This window comes from Raphanus sativus, chromosome 3, assembly GCF_000801105.2.
Source record: "Raphanus sativus cultivar WK10039 chromosome 3, ASM80110v3, whole genome shotgun sequence".
NCBI lineage: Eukaryota > Viridiplantae > Streptophyta > Magnoliopsida > Brassicales > Brassicaceae > Raphanus > Raphanus sativus.
In genome coordinates, this window is record NC_079513.1 from 22557300 (window position 1) to 22575692 (window position 18393).

At 35.7% G+C, this 18393-nt stretch overlaps 3 protein-coding genes across 5 annotated transcripts; 1 reads left to right on the forward strand and 2 right to left on the reverse strand.

Annotated features, from left to right (window-relative positions):
- Nucleotides 1–2260: 2260 nt before the first annotated feature.
- On the forward strand, nt 2261–8791 carry LOC130509758 (transcription factor MYBS3-like). Its single transcript, XM_057005941.1, has 4 exons — nt 2261–2604; nt 3008–3207; nt 3575–3716; nt 8621–8791. The coding sequence occupies exons 1-4, from the start codon at nt 2328–2330 to the stop codon at nt 8704–8706; spliced, it is 705 nt and encodes a 234-aa protein (XP_056861921.1). The 5' UTR covers nt 2261–2327; the 3' UTR covers nt 8707–8791.
- A 3628-nt stretch (nt 8792–12419) lies between these two features.
- On the reverse strand, nt 12420–15120 carry LOC130494446 (uncharacterized). Of its 3 annotated transcripts, none has more exons than XR_008943872.1 (11): nt 14980–15120; nt 14835–14885; nt 14686–14737; nt 14527–14600; nt 14306–14436; nt 14119–14197; nt 13912–14000; nt 13524–13817; nt 12979–13420; nt 12755–12886; nt 12420–12679 (listed from the first exon to the last, which is right to left on the reverse strand). XR_008943872.1 is itself a non-coding variant. In XM_057006612.1 (11 exons), the coding sequence occupies exons 1-11, from the start codon at nt 15002–15004 to the stop codon at nt 12620–12622; spliced, it is 1434 nt and encodes a 477-aa protein (XP_056862592.1). In that variant the 5' UTR covers nt 15005–15120; the 3' UTR covers nt 12420–12619. The 3 variants fall into 3 exon arrangements, 2 of the variants coding, with proteins under 2 accessions (XP_056862592.1, XP_056862593.1); XM_057006612.1 differs by having other exon boundaries at nt 12974–13420; XM_057006613.1 differs by lacking the exons at nt 14835–14885; nt 14980–15120 and having other exon boundaries at nt 12974–13420; nt 14306–14441; nt 14686–14739.
- A 961-nt stretch (nt 15121–16081) lies between these two features.
- On the reverse strand, nt 16082–18185 carry LOC108845976 (GATA transcription factor 21). The gene is made up of 3 exons (XM_018619180.2): nt 17793–18185; nt 17068–17541; nt 16082–16858 (listed from the first exon to the last, which is right to left on the reverse strand). The coding sequence occupies exons 1-3, from the start codon at nt 18048–18050 to the stop codon at nt 16427–16429; spliced, it is 1164 nt and encodes a 387-aa protein (XP_018474682.2). The 5' UTR covers nt 18051–18185; the 3' UTR covers nt 16082–16426.
- Between the last annotated feature and the right edge of the window lie 208 nt (nt 18186–18393).

Sequence of the window (18393 nt, forward strand, 5' to 3'; positions counted from 1 at the left end):
AACCCAAACAGTAGTTTTATTGGAAAAAAAATATCATTTTTGTGGAGTTATTTAAAGTTGATAGTATCTTGGGAATATTATTTTCTAGTTTATGAAAGTTGGAAATATTTTGAAAATATTCCTAAAAGTTTTAAGAAAATGAGTTAATGTAATAGATTCTTTTTCTACAAGAGAAGTTTGTGTGTTTAGTTAACTCCTGTCCAAAACGACCAAACAAATCGTCTGGTGGTCTGTCCCGAAAAAGAGAGAGATCTATCTTTATATTTAAGATTACAGTGAATTGTCTCATTCCCAAATTCTAAAAATATAATCATTCTAGATGAATTTTGGATAAACAATGTTTGTGTCTGTCTGTCTTATGTCTTATATGTTTATTCCGTATTTTTCCTCTGATCTCTATTATTCTGCAAACTCATATTTTCTAATTTTCATAGAGGAATTTGTCGCAGAGCGTGTAGCGAATTTATATGTTTGGTTATAATACCAGGTCAAATAATTTTATGATTGTGTGGTTTAGTTTTTCCAACATAATATATAGGAAAACATAAGATCCAAATTGTATTACCATCAAACAAAACAAATTAATATATAACTAGTATTGATCCCATGCTTCGCATGGGGAATATTTTTTTACAAATATAATATAGATGTATAGTTATAAGTATAGATGGATAGTTGTACCACTATTTTGAAGAACATACAAAAAAGGAGAAGAACAATTATTTTACCATTCTACAAAATTATATACCGAAAAAGGCGGTAAAAAAATTACCTTGAGAATATATAAATCATTGATGAATCCGAGTGTCTCTCTGCCTGTTATTTCTAGCAGTCAATATGATGCAGTGTTTCTTATTAATGTGTACTGATATATCAAACATTTGAAAGAAATATTTTGTATTGAAAAGACTATAGTAATATAAACGTATAACTGCTCGTATATATCCCTGTTAATTCTGTCTCCCATCATCCCATGGCAGCAATGATTTTGCTATCTTCAAGGCTTCATGTTCATCTCATCCCTACAACTTTATATGAACAGTTTTTTTTTGAACATCTGAAACATTAAAATTATCGAGAAATGATATCAAATTGCTTACCATATATAGTAGATTGACTGATCTTTTCAAACTATCTTTTGATTTAAACCCTATTGTACGGTAAAAAACAGTTTATCAGTATGATCTTTTTGTAGTGAAATAATGGATAGATGTTTACCTTTTATCAAAAGCTCTTGCTCCATGTCTGCATTTTTCTTCTTTCTCTTTTGATCTAGTCTTGATCTAACTCATGGTGCCACCTATATTTGTATCTGTTTTGCAATTTTCTTTCTTCCTTTTTTGTCTTTCTTTTTTTCTCTTTTATGTGCAAGTAGATATGAACTAATTATGGCATTGTCTCCGTGAGTTAAATATTCTACTGGCAAAACTTAACTGTTTCATACATGTAAAATGATGATGGGAGTAGTGGGAAAAATATTAGGGTTTTTATATAAAAATTTAAATAAAAATAATACACAGAAATCAGTTGACAAACGAAACTACTTTTGTTTTCTTTTATTTTTTTGTATGAGATTTTTTGTTTAAATTAAAAAATATTTTCTACTTGTCAAAATTCTATTGGAGAGGCGACTTGCACTTTAGTATATAAGGATACGTGTCTTTGTCGAAGCTTTCTGTCATTTTCTTTTTTTTTGTCTAGTTTACAAAATAGTAAATTAATGTAGTTTTGTTTTTATTTATTCACATTTTATTAGGTCATCCATGATCCAACTACACAACTCCCCAAAACTATTGGAGGATCCAAGTCTTCTCCCTCTCAACCACGAAGCTACATTTCTTATGAAGGATGTAAGCCTTTATATGATACATATTTTTGTAACTATATATATAATTCATATGTATTCCCTTCTTGTTATGTCTACCTCGTTCTCTTTTCAAATCAGATTCTATCAAACATAAATAAATACAAAGCAAAATCAAGTACAAATAAAAAGAGTACGTGAAAAAAATAAATGAAGATTTCATTTTTTGACCACTTCAGCTAGATTATAATCACATTTTGTCCATATTAATGACAAAACCCCACTGATAAAGACAGCTCCCCCCCCTTGTTTTAAGCGTAAACTCGCATTTTTATTGGCTAAACATAGAAATACACCAACTTGGACTACATCATCTAAGTTGTTGCATCCTCCAATAAATAAACTTGGCCTATCCAATCATCTTCTATCTATATGCTCTCCACCATTCTACATAAACCCCAAAATCTCTCCTCATCATCAACATCATCTCTTTATTTCTCTTTCCTCTTGCTTTTTCATTGCAATGGGCAGAAAATGCTCACACTGTGGAAGCGTAGGACATAATTCAAGAACATGTTCTTCCAACAAAACAAGAGTAATTAAGCTCTTTGGTGTTCATGTAGACACCACAGGCTCTTCACCACCACCAGGACCTCATTCTCCTCCACCTTCGCTTTTGGCCGCCACAATAAAGAAAAGCTTTAGCATGGATTGCTTACCCGCATGTTCCTCCCCTTCTTCTTCCTTCGCCGGTTATCTCTCCGACGGTCTCACCCAAAAAACACCCCACCGCAAAAAAGGTTACAGCTTTGACATATTTTACATTCTTGTTTGGGGTTGTACGTCGGACTATGTTGATAAGTATTGACACGTTATAAGTTGCAGAATATATTATTATATGAAGTTAAACACTTCTCACAAAGATGTGCCATATAACCGTATTATAATCAACTGTTCTGACCTATGTTCTCAAATGGTCTCATTCTCCATTTCTTAGTTTTTAATGAAATTTCAGTGACAAAAAAAAAATCAACTGTTCTGACCTATGTTAATTAATCAAACAAGAATAGTTTGCAACCGCTATATATATCTCTAAAACTCATTGTGGACCAAAAATAATGTATTTGTAAATGAATTTTCTGGTTAGCTATTGTAAAGGCTTTTTCAATTAATGAGATCATTTTAATTTTTCTTTATGTGTAGGGGTTCCATGGACGGAAAAAGAGCATCGGATGTTTCTAATTGGATTAGAGAAGCTTGGTAAAGGAGATTGGAGAGGGATCTCTAGAAACTTCGTCGTCACAAAATCTCCGACACAAGTGGCAAGTCATGCTCAAAAATACTTCATTCGTCAAGTCACCACTCTCCATCACAAGAGACGCCGCACCAGCCTCTTCGACATGGCAAGTTCCACTCTTATTTTCTTTTTTTTTGGTCAACGTTCCAATCTTACTTTCTATATATACATAACAAAACGAAATTAAACTCTTCGTAGGTAAAGTAAGAAATTCAATGGTTTTAAGGAAAGTCCATAACGGAAAAATGTCACATCTTCAAAAGTTCAGACATAATTTGTATGTTTCTTACTAATATCATTTCCAAATATTCTTACCACTTACAACTCCAGATTTCAAAATCTTTATAAACAAAAATGTGGATATTTTACTATAATCTAAGCTTTATATAATAAGAATGGTATATGAAAATATATTTTCTTGATTTGTTATAAGAAATTAAAAATCTTGAGTTATCAATCTATATATTCAGCAGGTTTCGGCCTGCAACGTTGAAGAAAATAGTTCCATTCCATGTAATGATGATGATCAGATTGGGTCGACCACAGAGGTTGTTAGGAAACAAGGATTGGCTGATCCTTGTCTTGGACATCCAGATCCTGAAATATCCGGGTCAGGTAATGTGAATCTCAGAGAAACAGTGAAGAAGAAAGCTTTTCTATTTCATTGATACTTTTCCACTTGGTTTCATCTTGCAACCTTACACTATATTTATACTAAGACTCAGACAATGTAAACCCTAGTACACCTCAGCACATACGCCAAGACTGTGAAATCTATTTGCTGTAGTCACACAATGAGCTGGTCTTACGACCGTTGCAGCAGTACGTTGTACTCTGCTTTTGAGCTGGCTGTTGATCACATCTTTGGCGTTTGCAGAAGACTGTTGAATGGGCTGAGAGTTGCTCTTCACTGTGGGCTTTATATCTTGGTCCGAGGCCTTGTAGTGAGGTAAGGTTGAAATGGGCTTGTTGCTGTTAATACTCCCCCTCAAACTTGGAGTCGGAGGAAGAGAGACACCAAGTTTGGCTCTGAGCTTGAAGAACGGTTCCTGTGACAAAGACTTGGTAAACACATCAGCAAGTTGCAGAGAAGCTGGAATGTGTTTGACCTCTAGAGCTTTGAGTGCAACCCTTTCTCGAACATAGTGATAATCCACATCAAAGTGTTTTGTACGCTTGTGAAACATCGGGTTCGCAGACAAGCAAACTGCAGAGAGGTTGTCACACAGAAGTAAAGGCGTAACCTGCTGCTGTAATCCCATGATTTTGAGAAGGTTTTGCAACCACACAACTTCAGAGGCAGCTATGGACATTGTTCTGTACTCTGCTTCAGTCGAAGACTTAGATACTGTTTCATGTCGCTTTGAAGACCAAGAAATCAGATTGGAGCCAAGCAGTGTACAGAATCCTCCAGTTGAGCGACGCGTCTCCTTGCAGCCAGCCCAATCACTGTCGCTGTAGCAGAGGAGAGTAGACGTGGTGTTCTTTGTGATGCCAAGGCCCATCTGATAAGTGCCTTTTACATATCGAAGCACTCTCTTTAGAAGCTGAAAATCAGACTTCGTTGGAGCATGCATTCGTTGACATATGTAGTTCACCGAAAACTGAAGATCAGGCCGAGTCAGCGTCAAATATTGCAATTTTCCTGCAATGCTGCGGAAGTAGGATGGCTCTGGGAAGAGTTCATCCTGACCTGTAACAGCATCCAATTTCAACGGAAGTGGAGTCGGCATTGGTGCACAATCAGCCATGCCTGCAGTTGTGAGGAGATCCATAGCATACTTGGATTGGTTAAGAAACAAGCCATCGTCAGTTTGGTGAACTTGAATGCCAAGAAAGTAGTGAACAGGACCCATATCTTTCATTTTGAAGACAGTGTTGAGACTATGCATCAGCTTGTCAAGGAGAGCAGTGTTGTTTCCTGTCAAGATCATATCATCAACGTACAAGAGCAAATAGATGACATCGGAACCATGATGATAGATGAACAGGGACGGGTCTGGAAAACTGCAGTCGAAGCCAAACTGAATAAGAAAATCACTGAACTTGTCGAACCACGCTCTTGGCGCCTGTTTTAGACCGTAAATAGCTTTCTTAAGCTTGCAAACATAGTCCGGTCTGCTTGGATCTTCATAGCCAGGAGGCTGAGTCATGTATACTGTCTCCTTCAGTGTGCCGTGAAGAAATGCGTTCTGGACATCAAGTTGCTTAAGAGACCAGCCTTTTGTCACAGCAACATGAAGAACGGTTCTGATTGTTGCAGTTCGCACCACCGGGCTGAACGTTTCAATAAAGTCAAGCCCTTCTTCTTGTTGATTGCCTCTCGCAACTAATCGAGCTCGTCTTTTGAGCGGCGTTCCATCGGCGTTAAATTTAGACTTGTAGATCCAACCACAGTCCACTGGATTCTGACCTTCTTCTGGTGGTACCAGCTCAAAGGTCTCTGTCTCTTCCATGTTGTTCATCTCAACATCCATAGCAGCTGTCCAACGAGGGTCCTTCAAAGCCGCTTTTACTGACTTGGGCTCTGCCCAGTCACTCTTGACTGTCACCATAGCATAGCGTGGATTAGGCTTAACAATTCCATCACGAGCTCTAGTACGCATTGGATGAACTATCTGTTCCTCTGGAGATTCATGTTCCTGCACTTGCAAGTCAACAGCCACTGGAGAACCATTGTTGGGAGTACTGTGACCTGAAGCTGCAGAAACTGAGCTCGGCGCTGGAGAAAGGATGTCTTGATCTGATGGCGTTGCTGTCGGAGAAGGATACTGACGAGCTGAGACAACTTCTTCCGGAGGAGACACAATTGGTTCTGGAACAGGCGCAGAGATGTAAGCAGACCTCCAAGCACTGAGCAAAGACGAAGTGCTCGGCAAGTGATACTTGCTGTAGATAGTAGCAAAGGGAAAATCGGATTCATCAAACAGAGCGTGCCTGCTTATAAAGACTTTTCCTGTTGGTGGATAGTAACATCGATATCCTTTGTACTTCTCGTTGTAACCAAGAAACACACAGGGCAAAGACTTAGGATCAAGTTTGTTTGCCATGTATAGTCTGAGATACGGGAAGCATTTACATCCAAACACTCGCAAAGCTGTATACACTGGAGCTTTGCCGTGAAGAACTTCAAAGGGACTGTGATTGTTAGACAGAACTGAGGAGGGCAGCAGATTCCCAAGAAACACTGAGGTAAAGAAGGCTTCGACCCAGAGTTCTTGAGGCACTTTGCCATGAAAGAGCATTGTTAGAGCCAGTTCTGTCAAATGTCGATGCTTCCTCTCCGCCAAGCCGTTTTGTTGCGGTGTGTGAGGACACGATATCAGTTGTTGGATGCCAGCACTGGCGAGGTGATTGAGAAATTGTCTGCTAACAAACTCCCCACCACCATCGCATTGAAACTGTTTGATCTTTGTCTGCAACTGGTTCTCAACCATGCTTTGAAACCGAAGAAAAACAGAGTAAAAATCCGATTTGAGCTTCAAGGGATAAAACCATGTGTATCTTGAGAAGTTGTCAATGAAAATAACATAGTATTTAAATCCCTGAGCTGATACAACTGGACTAGGTCCCCACAAATCACAGTGAATCCTCTCAAGAGGTTGACTCGAAACAAAACCAGAAGAAGAAAAAGGAAGCTGACTACTCTTCCCTACTTGACACGCATCACAGACAGATGATGAACTACTTTTACTGAAAACTATGGCTTTATTTCTTGCAAGCTGCTGCAGAATGTCCATGTGAGGATGGCCTAGCCTCTGATGCCAAATCCCCGCACTTGTCACTTGCTGTCTGTTGGAGTAGAAAGCTTGAAACCGAACATCCTTGAGCACATACAAGTCCTTATGTCGACTTCCTTGTGTTAGAACCTGCTTTGTCACCTTGTCCTTAACAAACACAGAGGCGTCATCAAATGTGATCTCACAGGGATAGTCAGAAGTGAGTTTCGAAACAGACAAAAGGGACTTGGTTATAGATGGACAAACGAGCACATCGTTAAGGGGAAGAGTACCTTGCGGAAGCTGCAGAGCAATAGATCCAACATGCGTGATAGGCAAGTAATCTCCGTTTCCCACTATAACTTGATCATTGCCTAAGTATGGTTCGGAAGACTGAAGCTGAGACCCGTTGTTGGTGATATGAGCCGTCGCAGCCGAGTCTGGATACCATTCCTGACCATTTGGAGTTTGATCAGACACACGCATCATCGTCAAAGCATTGTGGACATTGTCAGGAGTTTGAAACCCCTGATCAAAACGACTGTAACATCGAGAAGCAGAGTGGCCAAACTTTCCACAGATCTGACACGTCGTGCGCGAACCTCCACCTCCAGCAAACTGTTGATGGAATCCACGACCACGTGTAGAGTAAGTGCCAGAGTTTCTGCCACGACCTCCTCCACCTCTGTTGCTGTAGTATCCTCTGCCACGGTTGCTGTAGCCTCTTCCTGTGGCAAACGCCATGTGAGGATTGACATCTGATGCTTGGTTCTGGATCTGAAGCTTGTCATCGAAGTTTATGAGCTTAAAGGTTGCATCTTCAAACGTCATCTCGGGAGCAGAGTCCATGGAATGCTCAATAACAGTGCAAATGGACTCATACTCTTTTCCCAAACCACTCAGCGCACCGTAGATCATCTCTTGATCAGTCATGGGGCTACCAATCGAATCCAACTGATCACACACACTCTTGACTTCGCCAAGGTACTCGGCCATAGACTTTTGTTTCTTGGTGAGACCCTGAAGTTTGCGTTGGAGATCGAGACGTCTTGTAGCGCTGACGCGGTTGTACTTCTTAGCGAGACTCAGCCACACATCGTGAGCAGAATGGAGTCCGTAAACAGATCGCAGGGCCTCCTCTGTCAGTGACCCAAACAGCCAGGCCATGACGAGTTGGTCCTTGCGCATCCATTTGACAAACTCCGGGTTAGCCGTCTCCACAGCTTCACCACCGTCTTGAGCGACCACCGTAGGAAGAGGGCGAGGAGAAGCTCCAGTAACAAAGCCAAGAAGAGACTGGCTAGAGAGAAAAGACTCAAACTGTGTCTTCCACAACAGATAGTTGGAAGACGAAAGCTTTAGCGTCACACACTGAGAAATGGTCAGTGATGGCGCCGAAAGAGGATCTGAGTTTTCTTCCATGGTGCTCTGATACCATGTGAATCTCAGAGAAACAGTGAAGAAGAAAGCTTTTCTATTTCATTGATACTTTTCCACTTGGTTTCATCTTGCAACCTTACACTATATTTATACTAAGACTCAGACAATGTAAACCCTAGTACACCTCAGCACATACGCCAAGACTGTGAAATCTATTTGCTGTAGTCACACAATGAGCTGGTCTTACGACCGTTGCAGCAGTACGTTGTACTCTGCTTTTGAGCTGGCTGTTGATCACATCTTTGGCGTTTGCAGAAGACTGTTGAATGGGCTGAGAGTTGCTCTTCACTGTGGGCTTTATATCTTGGTCCGAGGCCTTGTAGTGAGGTAAGGTTGAAATGGGCTTGTTGCTGTTAATAGGTAACACCGGTGGACTTGATCTTGATCTGAGGCTTGCGTCTCATCAGTCTTCCAAATCGAATATTAGACCTATAAGAGTTACGTGAAATATATATAACTCGTTAAGTAATGGGTGTAATTAGAATAACTAAAATGCTTACATATATCAACCATCGATGCTATCTAATTTGATTCTGATCCATCTTAGTTTTGGTAAACATTTCTGTATCATTGTGAGATTTTTGCCTTGCGTCCACATTTATTTCTATACGCAAAGCCACAATGGAGACTTGGGTTACAATTAAGTTATAGCTTTTTCAAAAAACAGTTTGCACTTGTTGTAAAAATTTAGTTTTTTTGAATAAAATTAACATATATTCAAAAAAAAAAAATTCTATACGCAAATGATAAAGTTAATAACCAGAGATTTTTGACTTGCGTGTCCAAACGCGATTCAGCAAACCTTTTCTTTTTCTTTTGTCAACTTAACCAAATACAGTAGAGTTGTAACAATGCATACAGAAATCCTTAGTTTTCGAGCTATATCTTCTTACATAGAATAATTTCGAATCCACTTTAATACAAAACCAGGAGTACTTTTCAGAATCGAAATAATTTAGTTGTTGGGGGAAAACAATACACATTTTAAACATTTTTATAATTTGGAATCCACTTTTTTATTCAGAAAAAAACATTTCTATATTCAAGTGCAAGCTGTGTTAATAGTGACACTACTATTGGAAAAAGGAAACAAAGTGATTGGAGGACTAAATAAGGCTTCTTATGTCATCAATAGATATGAAAAAGCCATTTTTTCGTTTCTTGGTTGAGATTTTGGATATTAGGATATCCCACTTGAACCAAGATCATATTACGACTATATTAATGCAACCACTAGCTTAGAGTGTTTTCTTTTGTCTTAACGTTTAGCAGGTTTGAAATAGTTATGGTCGCGAATTCAGAGCATCAACAATTTGATTCATAAGTTTTTCAGTAAAAATGTATATCTAAGTTTTATCGGTTCTAATTACATTTTCCTGTTTTGATGGAACTATCTGAATAAAAAGCTCCTTAATATACTAAATTACTGTCTTTGTCATTTCGTGTGCGGATAACCTTAAGTAAAACTAGATCTTGACCCGTGCGATCGCACGAGTATCAATTTTCAATTTTTATTTATTTATACTAAATAGTATATTTGTAATATTTGATCGTTTTATATTGATTAAGTTAGGGGTGGATATTTGCATATCTACTCGAATTCGGTTAAAATATATTCGGGTTTGAGATTTTGAATTTAAAGATTCTAGCTCTATTCAGGTATTTATAAACTTTGGTTCCGGTTTTATTCGGATTTTTGCGGGTTTGATAACCCGTTTAAATTATTTTTAGTTTTTTTAAATTTATATATCTTTAAATTATTTGAGTAATGTAAGCCAAAGTACCTAAATTAAAAAATTTAAATAGGTTTAGCTTGAATATTTGGATGAAGAATAAATATATATTTTAAGTATTTTGGTGTTTTGATTATTGTTTATCTACTTTAGATGTTTACTTTCAACTATTTTTTATATTTCAAATATTTTAAACAACTTAAAATAACTTATATCTTGGGTATTTACTCGAAAAATAGCTAACGTATTGTAGTATATAAATATGATTTAAATACATTCGAATATCTGAAATATTTCGTTCAAATAAGGTTTGGTTATCTAGATACCAAAATGGTAAATCCGTTTGAATAGTATCTAGTTTCGGTTCAAATTTGATAATATTCTTTTCGTTCAGATTTGTTAAACGAAGAGTTGATATTATAATTTTCATGAATTGTTTGTCTAACAAAAATGTATTTTTTTTTTAATTTGACATTGATTTAATTGAAAAGTTAATGAAGTATATTTAATTCAAATTTAATTTTAGAAAACACATTAATGTAAGTGGAAAAGATAAAGTATTAAAATATGAAATGTTATTTAATTGTGTATTTAATTCAAATTTAATTTTGGAAAATGCATTAATCAAAGTAGAAAAGACAGCATTAAAATAGGAAATATTATTTAATGTCAGTGGCATAGAAGTGTAAATAACATTGAAAACTAAGGGACATTCTATATGTGTACTTCTCTTTTAATAATATAGATGAGTTATAGAACAAATTGTGCGGATAACCTTAAGTAAAATGTTGTGCCAAAAAAAAAAACCTATGCAATCTGAAATCTTCTTTTTAAGGAACTTGTCTTAAGGGAAAAAAGGGGTTTCGTATTTGCATTATTGGTTTCCAGATTTTAAGATTTGGAGACCTAAATTTTATTCTTTGTAAAAAAAACAAAAATTTTATTCTTTGTAAAAAAACAATTTAAGGTTTTAAAAGTTTGGTCTCTTTTTCGGGAGATTTTAAAGCAAAATAACCTCTCTTTTTGGGTGCAAGTGTGCAACCGATTCACTAGTAAAGGAAAAGTCTTAGCCCAATCAAAGGCCCCATACAACAAGACAGTTATTTCTTTTCTCTCTTTTTTTTTTTTTGCATAGACTAAGAAAAATTGTGCTATTCTTTATTTGACTAATTCAAAGTTTGTTTATGATAGTGTATCCGGTTAAAAGAATAGCATAGACCAAGCTATCTACGGGTACAAGCTCAAACAATCCATTTTGGTTAGTCTGAATGCCAAGTTCTTTTTATAAAAGAATTTCTGTAATCCTTAGTCATTGTAATATATAATCTCGAAGCAACTGCTTAAAAATATGTTTCTCAGATTCATCCAAATCTTTATGTTGGATTGATTGGCATCTAAATGAATAAGCAACAGCAGATTTTGGAGAAATTTTAACCAGATAAATTATCATAAACAAACCTTGAATTAGTCAAATGAATTTATGAAAAGTAAGCTAATTATTTATACAAAATTAAAGTTTTTAACAAATTACATAAAGACAATGAAAATTTAGTTGGGAGTATATATGTGATCATGTTGGTCCTAAGATACATACGATACAGAGAAAAAACATCATTAACCAACTACTTTTACATTTTTTTAGCAAATCATGAGAGTATATTAAAGTGTTAATAAACTAAGAGCTCATTATCTTCTATGCAATGATTTGTTTCTTGAATTCTTCAATGATATCTTAAACAAACTCAATAATGATACAATCTCCATTCATCCTAATTTGATTCTACTTCTCCAAAAAAACAATTGACAAGAAAAAAAATTACAAATTATCAGTATAAACACATGTAAAGCTTAACAATAGAGCCTAAATCTATTGATTCGACGTGACGTCATCTCACAAAATTCACCTTTAATGAAGAAATATTTTTGAGAAAATAATTCCTTGAGTTGTTTCCATGTGCCGAAATGGGAACAAACATTGCAAAAAATTTGAATTAAGGCTTGTCGCCCAATGATGAAAAAGATCCCTTGTCAACAGTGTTCTTTGTCATTCACCAATAAGAGTTTTATTTAAGTGTAGAACTGTGTCAAAATGTCACTCAAATGCTGAGAATCTACACTAATCAAATAGTGGAAAGGTTAATTTTTCATGTGACGTTGACTTTTTGTCACTACATTACTCATAATCATATAGGGAAAAGCTATGCATGTGTATTGATAATTTATAAGGTTTTCTTCCAACTTTTTTCATCAATTGTTTATTCTTTTGTAGGAGTGGAACCAAATTACCGTGGAATTATGAATATTTCTACTTTTATGATTGCATATTAAACATATTATTATGGGCAACAGTATATCTTTTTTTCTCTTTTTTTTTAAACAGTATATCTTTTTTTATCTTTTTTTTTAAACAGTATTTTTTTTTTTGATCAAAAAACAGTATATCTTATACAGTCTGGTTTTAAAAGAACTGTTCCTATAATACAATCTCAAAATGCAGGTTTGGCTCATCTGATAATGTATCGACAGAGAGAAAAAAGGGTGAAGCCTATAGCACAAGGAACCTATTTTGAGTTCCTTCCATAACAAGAAAATGGAGAAAAAATACAGAAAGCTTCATTATTCAAGTTCATTTACGTGTCAAAAACACCAAGCCTGCAAAACCCACCACAATCAATGCACGCATCACCTGAAAATGACAAATATACGATGAACATATTTTAAATTTAGTTGGTTAATGATGTATGTGTTTATGAACATCTACCTGTCCAACAGGTCCTCTTGAACTTTCTGAATCTGCAGATGAAGTCTGAGGCTTCTGTTTCTTCGATCTCTCAATGCTCTTCCACTTGTTGTTGATATTCATTTTCTCAATGCTTCTGCAGCTCAATCCCCTCTGAAAATGTTACAGAGTAAACACATAATCTCAATATATCATAAAAAAATTGCAAGAAAACACCAAGCTAGGCAACTGCTTTTGTACCTCACCGGTGTTTTCCTTCTTGGATTCTTCTGTCTTCTTCTGTAACACATCCTTTGCCTCATCAGGAAATATCCAGAGACGTGATCCTCGTGCATTCTCAAGATGAGAATCCTTCAAACGCACAGGTTTGCTCTGTTTCTTCTCATCATTCCTTACTTCCACCACTGAGCTTCTCTTTAACCTCTGCTTACTTAACGAGTCACTTCTTCTAGTGCTCTCTTCAAGGCTCTTCTCCTCTATAACCAGTGGCCTTTCCTCTCTTGAAAGTATTACTAAATCATCACATCTCTCTGTGTTATCTCTACACACTGTCTTCTCCATATCATCAGAGGTTATCTTCCTTTCTCTCCGTTTCTCTATATTAACAGAGCTTTCCGGTTGTGACTGCGCCTTAGTTTTCTCCTTCACTTCTTCAGTTTGACTCTTTCCCGTCAGAAGTTTTGTATCCTGTAATAAAAAACATCTAAAGCATCTTAATCCAAAAACTGTTTTTAAAAGATCTCGATCACAAAGATTCATACTCAAACCACAAAAGGGACATGACATATACCTGAGTCACTTTAACCTCAAAGGTGCTAATCATTTTCCGAACGTTGCTCAAGTTTGTCTCTGACAAACTCCGCCGCATTGGCTTTCTTTTAGGTATATTTTCCGGTTTGCTCAAACCTTTATCTTCTTGCTTCAGAAAGGATACACTCTCGAGTTTCTTAACCTCCAAAACCTTCTCGCTTGAAGAAACATCTGAAGCAGATGGTTGATTTTTCGTCTTCTCAGTTATACCCTTCACTTCATCAGCCTTCCAGGTTATAAGATTTGAAGAAACCGGTTCTCTATCTGCACTAGTCTAAACAGATTGAAATAATCATTTGCCAAAGATGAAATGTTTTGACTATTTGTGTGTGAGTGAAAACGGTTATCAAAGTGACTGTTAATCATACTTTAAGCTCTGTCTCCTGAGGCAGAGCAAGAGTTGTCTTTGGAGTAGCAACAGTGTTTCGGGTTTGCATTGGACTTAGAGAAGACAGATCTCTCATAACATCAACAGTAAGAAAGAAAAAAAAAAACATTTAGAAACACAAAAACTAAACAATGTAAAAACCAAAACAGAGTAGTAACATTGTTCTTGTTTCTTTTCATCTACTAACCTGAAGCAATGCTTTTAGATTTGGTAAAAGAACTGCCACTGGTGAGCTCCTCGTGTTTCTTTCTGAATGCAGATTGTCTCTTTGTAAGCAATCAATAACCAATAATTTCATCAAGATTTGAAATTTTTGCAGAGCTCCAAAGAACAAGAAACAGAGCATATCAACAAAAATAATGAAGTGTGGTTACCAAGAAACGTATGCGATTTCGATCTTCTTCACTAAGAACAAACTGCATTTTCAGCTGGACGTTTCCATAGCCATTGAATGAAACTTTCTCTTCCAAGAAGCCACTCTCTATGATCATCCTGGTCTCTATCTCTAACCTCCAAAAAAAATTACACAAATTCAGAAACCCAAAAGCATTGTGATCTATCATCATCTCATCTATAAAGAGTTTTACAAAGTTACCTTTTTGTAATATTCCGATACCATTGTCATCTAACAAAGTAACAATCAAGTTTTCTTGGAGCCTTGTGACTGGACTGTGGCCACAATTCAGTAAGAAAAAAAAAACAGCTTTCAAGAATTTAAAATTTAAAAAGCAATCAATCAAAGTAGAGGAATTACAAAATGTAGTCTCCGGAATCCGAAGTTCGATACTCTATCTTCCCCATAGCAACTTATACAAGACGATAATTAACAAAAAAAAAAAGTTGAGTTTATGGTAAAAGGAATGTAGTAGAAAGCAATAAAGAAAAACAGAGTCAAGTTAAGACCTTTAATGGAAGTGGTTGAGGAAGCTGTCTGAACATCAATAAGACCGAGAACTGATGGATTCAGATTTCAGACAAAACATGTAATTTTAATTAGTGCTGAAATTATGTTAAGCACTAAGACCCCGAAACCGAACGTTGAGATTACCTGAAACTTGTATAGTTCCTGGCATTGATCGAATGTCAACGCAGGCAAGCTGTGGTTACTTCGGTTGTTTATATTTTTTAAAAAAGGAATTGAATGTTATGTAAGAAGAGAGAGAATGAGAGAAAAATGGGAAACAGAGAAAAATCGAAAACAGAGGATTAGATGGAAATATATGTTTGTGGTTGTAAATTGATTTCGAAATGTTGAGGGAGTTGAGAGGGGGACCCAATACTTCTTTCTTTTCTTGACGAGTTTCATTAATTACTCTAAACTACATATTTCATGTGTTTTCTTAACTCTCTTTCATAATTTTTTTTTCTATACATTTTAGTCATCTGTTTGCATTAATATTTATTCTCCCTTTTTATTATTAACTCAAATATGTAGATCGTGTAATTAGATGACTTAACTTACAATAAAAAAATTGACGTAAAAAAAAGCTTACAATAAAAATTAGATTATTCATTTATTTAAATAATACTAGTTTAAACTCTTTATTACCTTCTTTACATCTAATTTAACGTATAAAATTATCGTAAAAACTGGTATTAATGGGTATAGAATCAAAAAAAAAATATTGGATTTCACACTTCGCTCTTTTTATATCCACCCATGCATGGTTGATAAAAACACTTATGAATCAGGTCAACCCCATATATGTTTTCGAAACAATGAAAATAAATAATTAAGATATTTTTATGATAAGTAGAATAACAAAATATGTGGGCTTGAAATTTTCTGAAGATCTCTTTTGACTCGAGTATGAGGATGTTTTAAGCGGAAAAAAAACTTGATATGTCGTCGCGTTAAATGCAACACAAACACATTATCGTCTTCATAATCTCTTGTCTTATACACACATTCATGTGTTCTGATATCAACCATCTTTTCTGTCATCCGTTCATAAATCTTGTGTTCAGAATATTTTCACGGATGATTTTATCCAATTGATATATATTCAATTTTAAGCCTGTTTAAGAAAATTGAATGGCTTGTTTATGTCACATTTAAAATCGTTTATCAATTTATATCTAACATTATGGTGGCATGTATAAAGATGAAAATATAAATAAAAGTTTTATATTATTTCTCAAGCCTGGAACATAACAAAATATAAAGATGTTTTTAACAAAAAAAAAATATAAAGATGTAATATCAAGAACACCCACATTATCGGTGATCATTGCTCCATCATCGCGGGAAAAGAAAACACAACATAAACACTAAACCAAAATCTCCCAAAACATGTATATAGAGCTATTAATTATTATATTAATCTCTCATACATTCTTATTAAATAATGTTTAGGCTTCTCATATTAGACAAACTTGCAAAAACCATATGAATCTCTCCAAGATTCAAAAATCTATCATTATTTTGATTACTATGTATATATTATTATAAAATTAACCACCTTTTGTCGTCAGAAGATTTTGTCATTATTTGATCATCCATGCACCATTCCATACGACAAAGCCATGAGCAAAACAGCAGCTTCCTTCTCATCTTGTGGGAACACTTGTTGATAAGCTGAGCTTTTGCTCAACATTATCGTCAAGTCATCGAAGCAAAGTTTGTTGGAAGAAACTGAAGAATCAGATGAAGTTGTTGATTTACTGATTTCAGAATCTCCACCAACCGTGGTCGCGTCCTCCTCTCCTTCGTTGATCTTGCACTTTTTTGTATTGGCTACTACAGGGAGAGTATTATTGTATTTGTCTCCTCCATTTGATCGTTTTTTCTTGTTTTGCAACTTCTTTTTCACCGATAAATGTTGCATCCGTGCCGCCACCACCTCTTGGTCGCCCGTAGCTGTGGCTGCAGCCATTGCGGCGCGCCTCGCCTTTCTTTGTCTTATGCCACATGCGTTACAAAGAGACTGTAATAAAAGAAAAGTTTGTGAATATTAATGTGCGCATATGACTATATGAGTTGTAATTGATCAATTTTTTTACATAATATTAAACTCGTATGTGTATCATTGAGGATAAAAGCGTTATTGAGTCTAAAGATGCAATAGACTTGGATAAATCAATATGTGTTTGACAAATTGAACTATGATATAATACCAAAAAGCAATTAATTTACCTTGGGACCTCGAGGCCCACCTCGCCAAAGAGGAGTCTTGGTGGTGCTACAATCGGAACAAACCCTAATAACGCCATTGTTATTATTATAGCCATTCTCGTTGATTGTATTGTAGCGATTTTCCATGGTCACGTCCGTGGTCGTCCTGGGCGAGACTTTCTTAAGATCTTCATCGCGATATTCTTCGAAACTAGTCTTCTGATTTAAAGTGTGGGGATCTTTATGATCGTTATTATTATTACTAGTATGATCGGTGGACTGTTTATTGTTGGTTATTGTGTTCTTGATCAACCGCATCTTTGAGGACATCATCCACTTGTCGGAGTCTGAATTGGGTTTTGTCGGGTTTTGATGAAGAAAATCGGTTTGGTCTTCGTGATGATCTTTTTTCCGTATTGTTAGTTTCAGTCTTGTCTCCTTCTTTGGCACCATGTGATCGTATGATGATGACGATCCACCGTTTAACATCTTGGCCTGATATATATCAAGGATCAAGGTTTATAATTAACTTAACAAAGTAATGAACTTTGCGGTTTCTAAGTTTCTTTCATGCAAGTTTTCTCAATACAGATTTCAAAACTAATATTCATTTTATGAACTTTACATGATCAGGCATCATCTCAACAGCTAAACTAAAAAAAGACAGACCATCTAAAATAATATATATATATACAATTAAGGTTGATATGATTATAGACATCTATATATGTAGTGTGTGTGTATACCTTGAGGGGTTGAGAAAGATGGACATGATCAGCGTGATAAGTGTTGTTGTAGGCAACATGTTGGTCTTCTTCAGAGTTGATCAAGAAAGGAAGGTAAGAGGAGAGAGACAAAATGGATGAGGTAGAAGATAACGAATTAGAAAGAACTTGATGATTATGAAGATGAGACGAAGAGGATCCAAGAGGATAGAAAAGGGGCTCTTCATGATGGTTTTGATCTTCGTTTAGATCTATAGAGTAATGAAAATTTGAACCCATTGATGAGGAAGAGAGATGAAAACTCAAATAGAGTGAGAGATCTTAGATGAGAAGCTGAGAGATCATAGACGGCAAAACTAAAAGAGTCCAATCTGTACTATTAATGATCCCTCTTATAAAGGCTATGAGATGATATACGAGCCCAACATGGTTTCTATTATATATACACACTAGACTTTGACCCGCGCTTTGGAAACGCGGAATATTATACGATGAAAAATTTTACTAATAACTTAACAAATATTTTGGTAATTTTTAAAGAGTGTGTATTTAATATATTTTTGCATTTAAATCAGTGTTTTTAAATTCAACCTTATTGTGATTATACCGGTTAATCCGGAGA

Bases quoted from the DNA above. Each gene is read 5' to 3' on its own strand.
- LOC130494446 (XM_057006612.1), bottom strand. From the start codon at position 15,004: ATGCCAGGAACTATACAAGTTTCAG. The intron at 14,886-14,979 runs GTAATCTCAACG...TGAATCCATCAG, and splicing joins AGGAACTATACAAGTTTCAG to TTCTCGGTCTTATTGATGTT. The intron at 14,001-14,118 runs GTTAGTAGATGA...ATGTTATGAGAG, and splicing joins ATCTAAAAGCATTGCTTCAG to ATCTGTCTTCTCTAAGTCCA.
- LOC108845976 (XM_018619180.2), bottom strand. From the start codon at position 18,050: ATGGGTTCAAATTTTCATTACTCTATAGATCTAAACGAAGATCAAAAC. The intron at 17,542-17,792 runs GTATACACACAC...GATATATATCAG, and splicing joins ATCTTTCTCAACCCCTCAAG to GCCAAGATGTTAAACGGTGG. The intron at 16,859-17,067 runs GTAAATTAATTG...CTTTTATTACAG, and splicing joins GTGGGCCTCGAGGTCCCAAG to TCTCTTTGTAACGCATGTGG.
- LOC130509758 (XM_057005941.1), top strand. From the start codon at position 2,328: ATGGGCAGAAAATGCTCACACTGTGGAAGCGTAGGACATAATTCAAGA. The intron at 2,605-3,007 runs GTTACAGCTTTG...CTTTATGTGTAG, and splicing joins AACACCCCACCGCAAAAAAG to GGGTTCCATGGACGGAAAAA. The intron at 3,208-3,574 runs GCAAGTTCCACT...TATATTCAGCAG, and splicing joins GCACCAGCCTCTTCGACATG to GTTTCGGCCTGCAACGTTGA.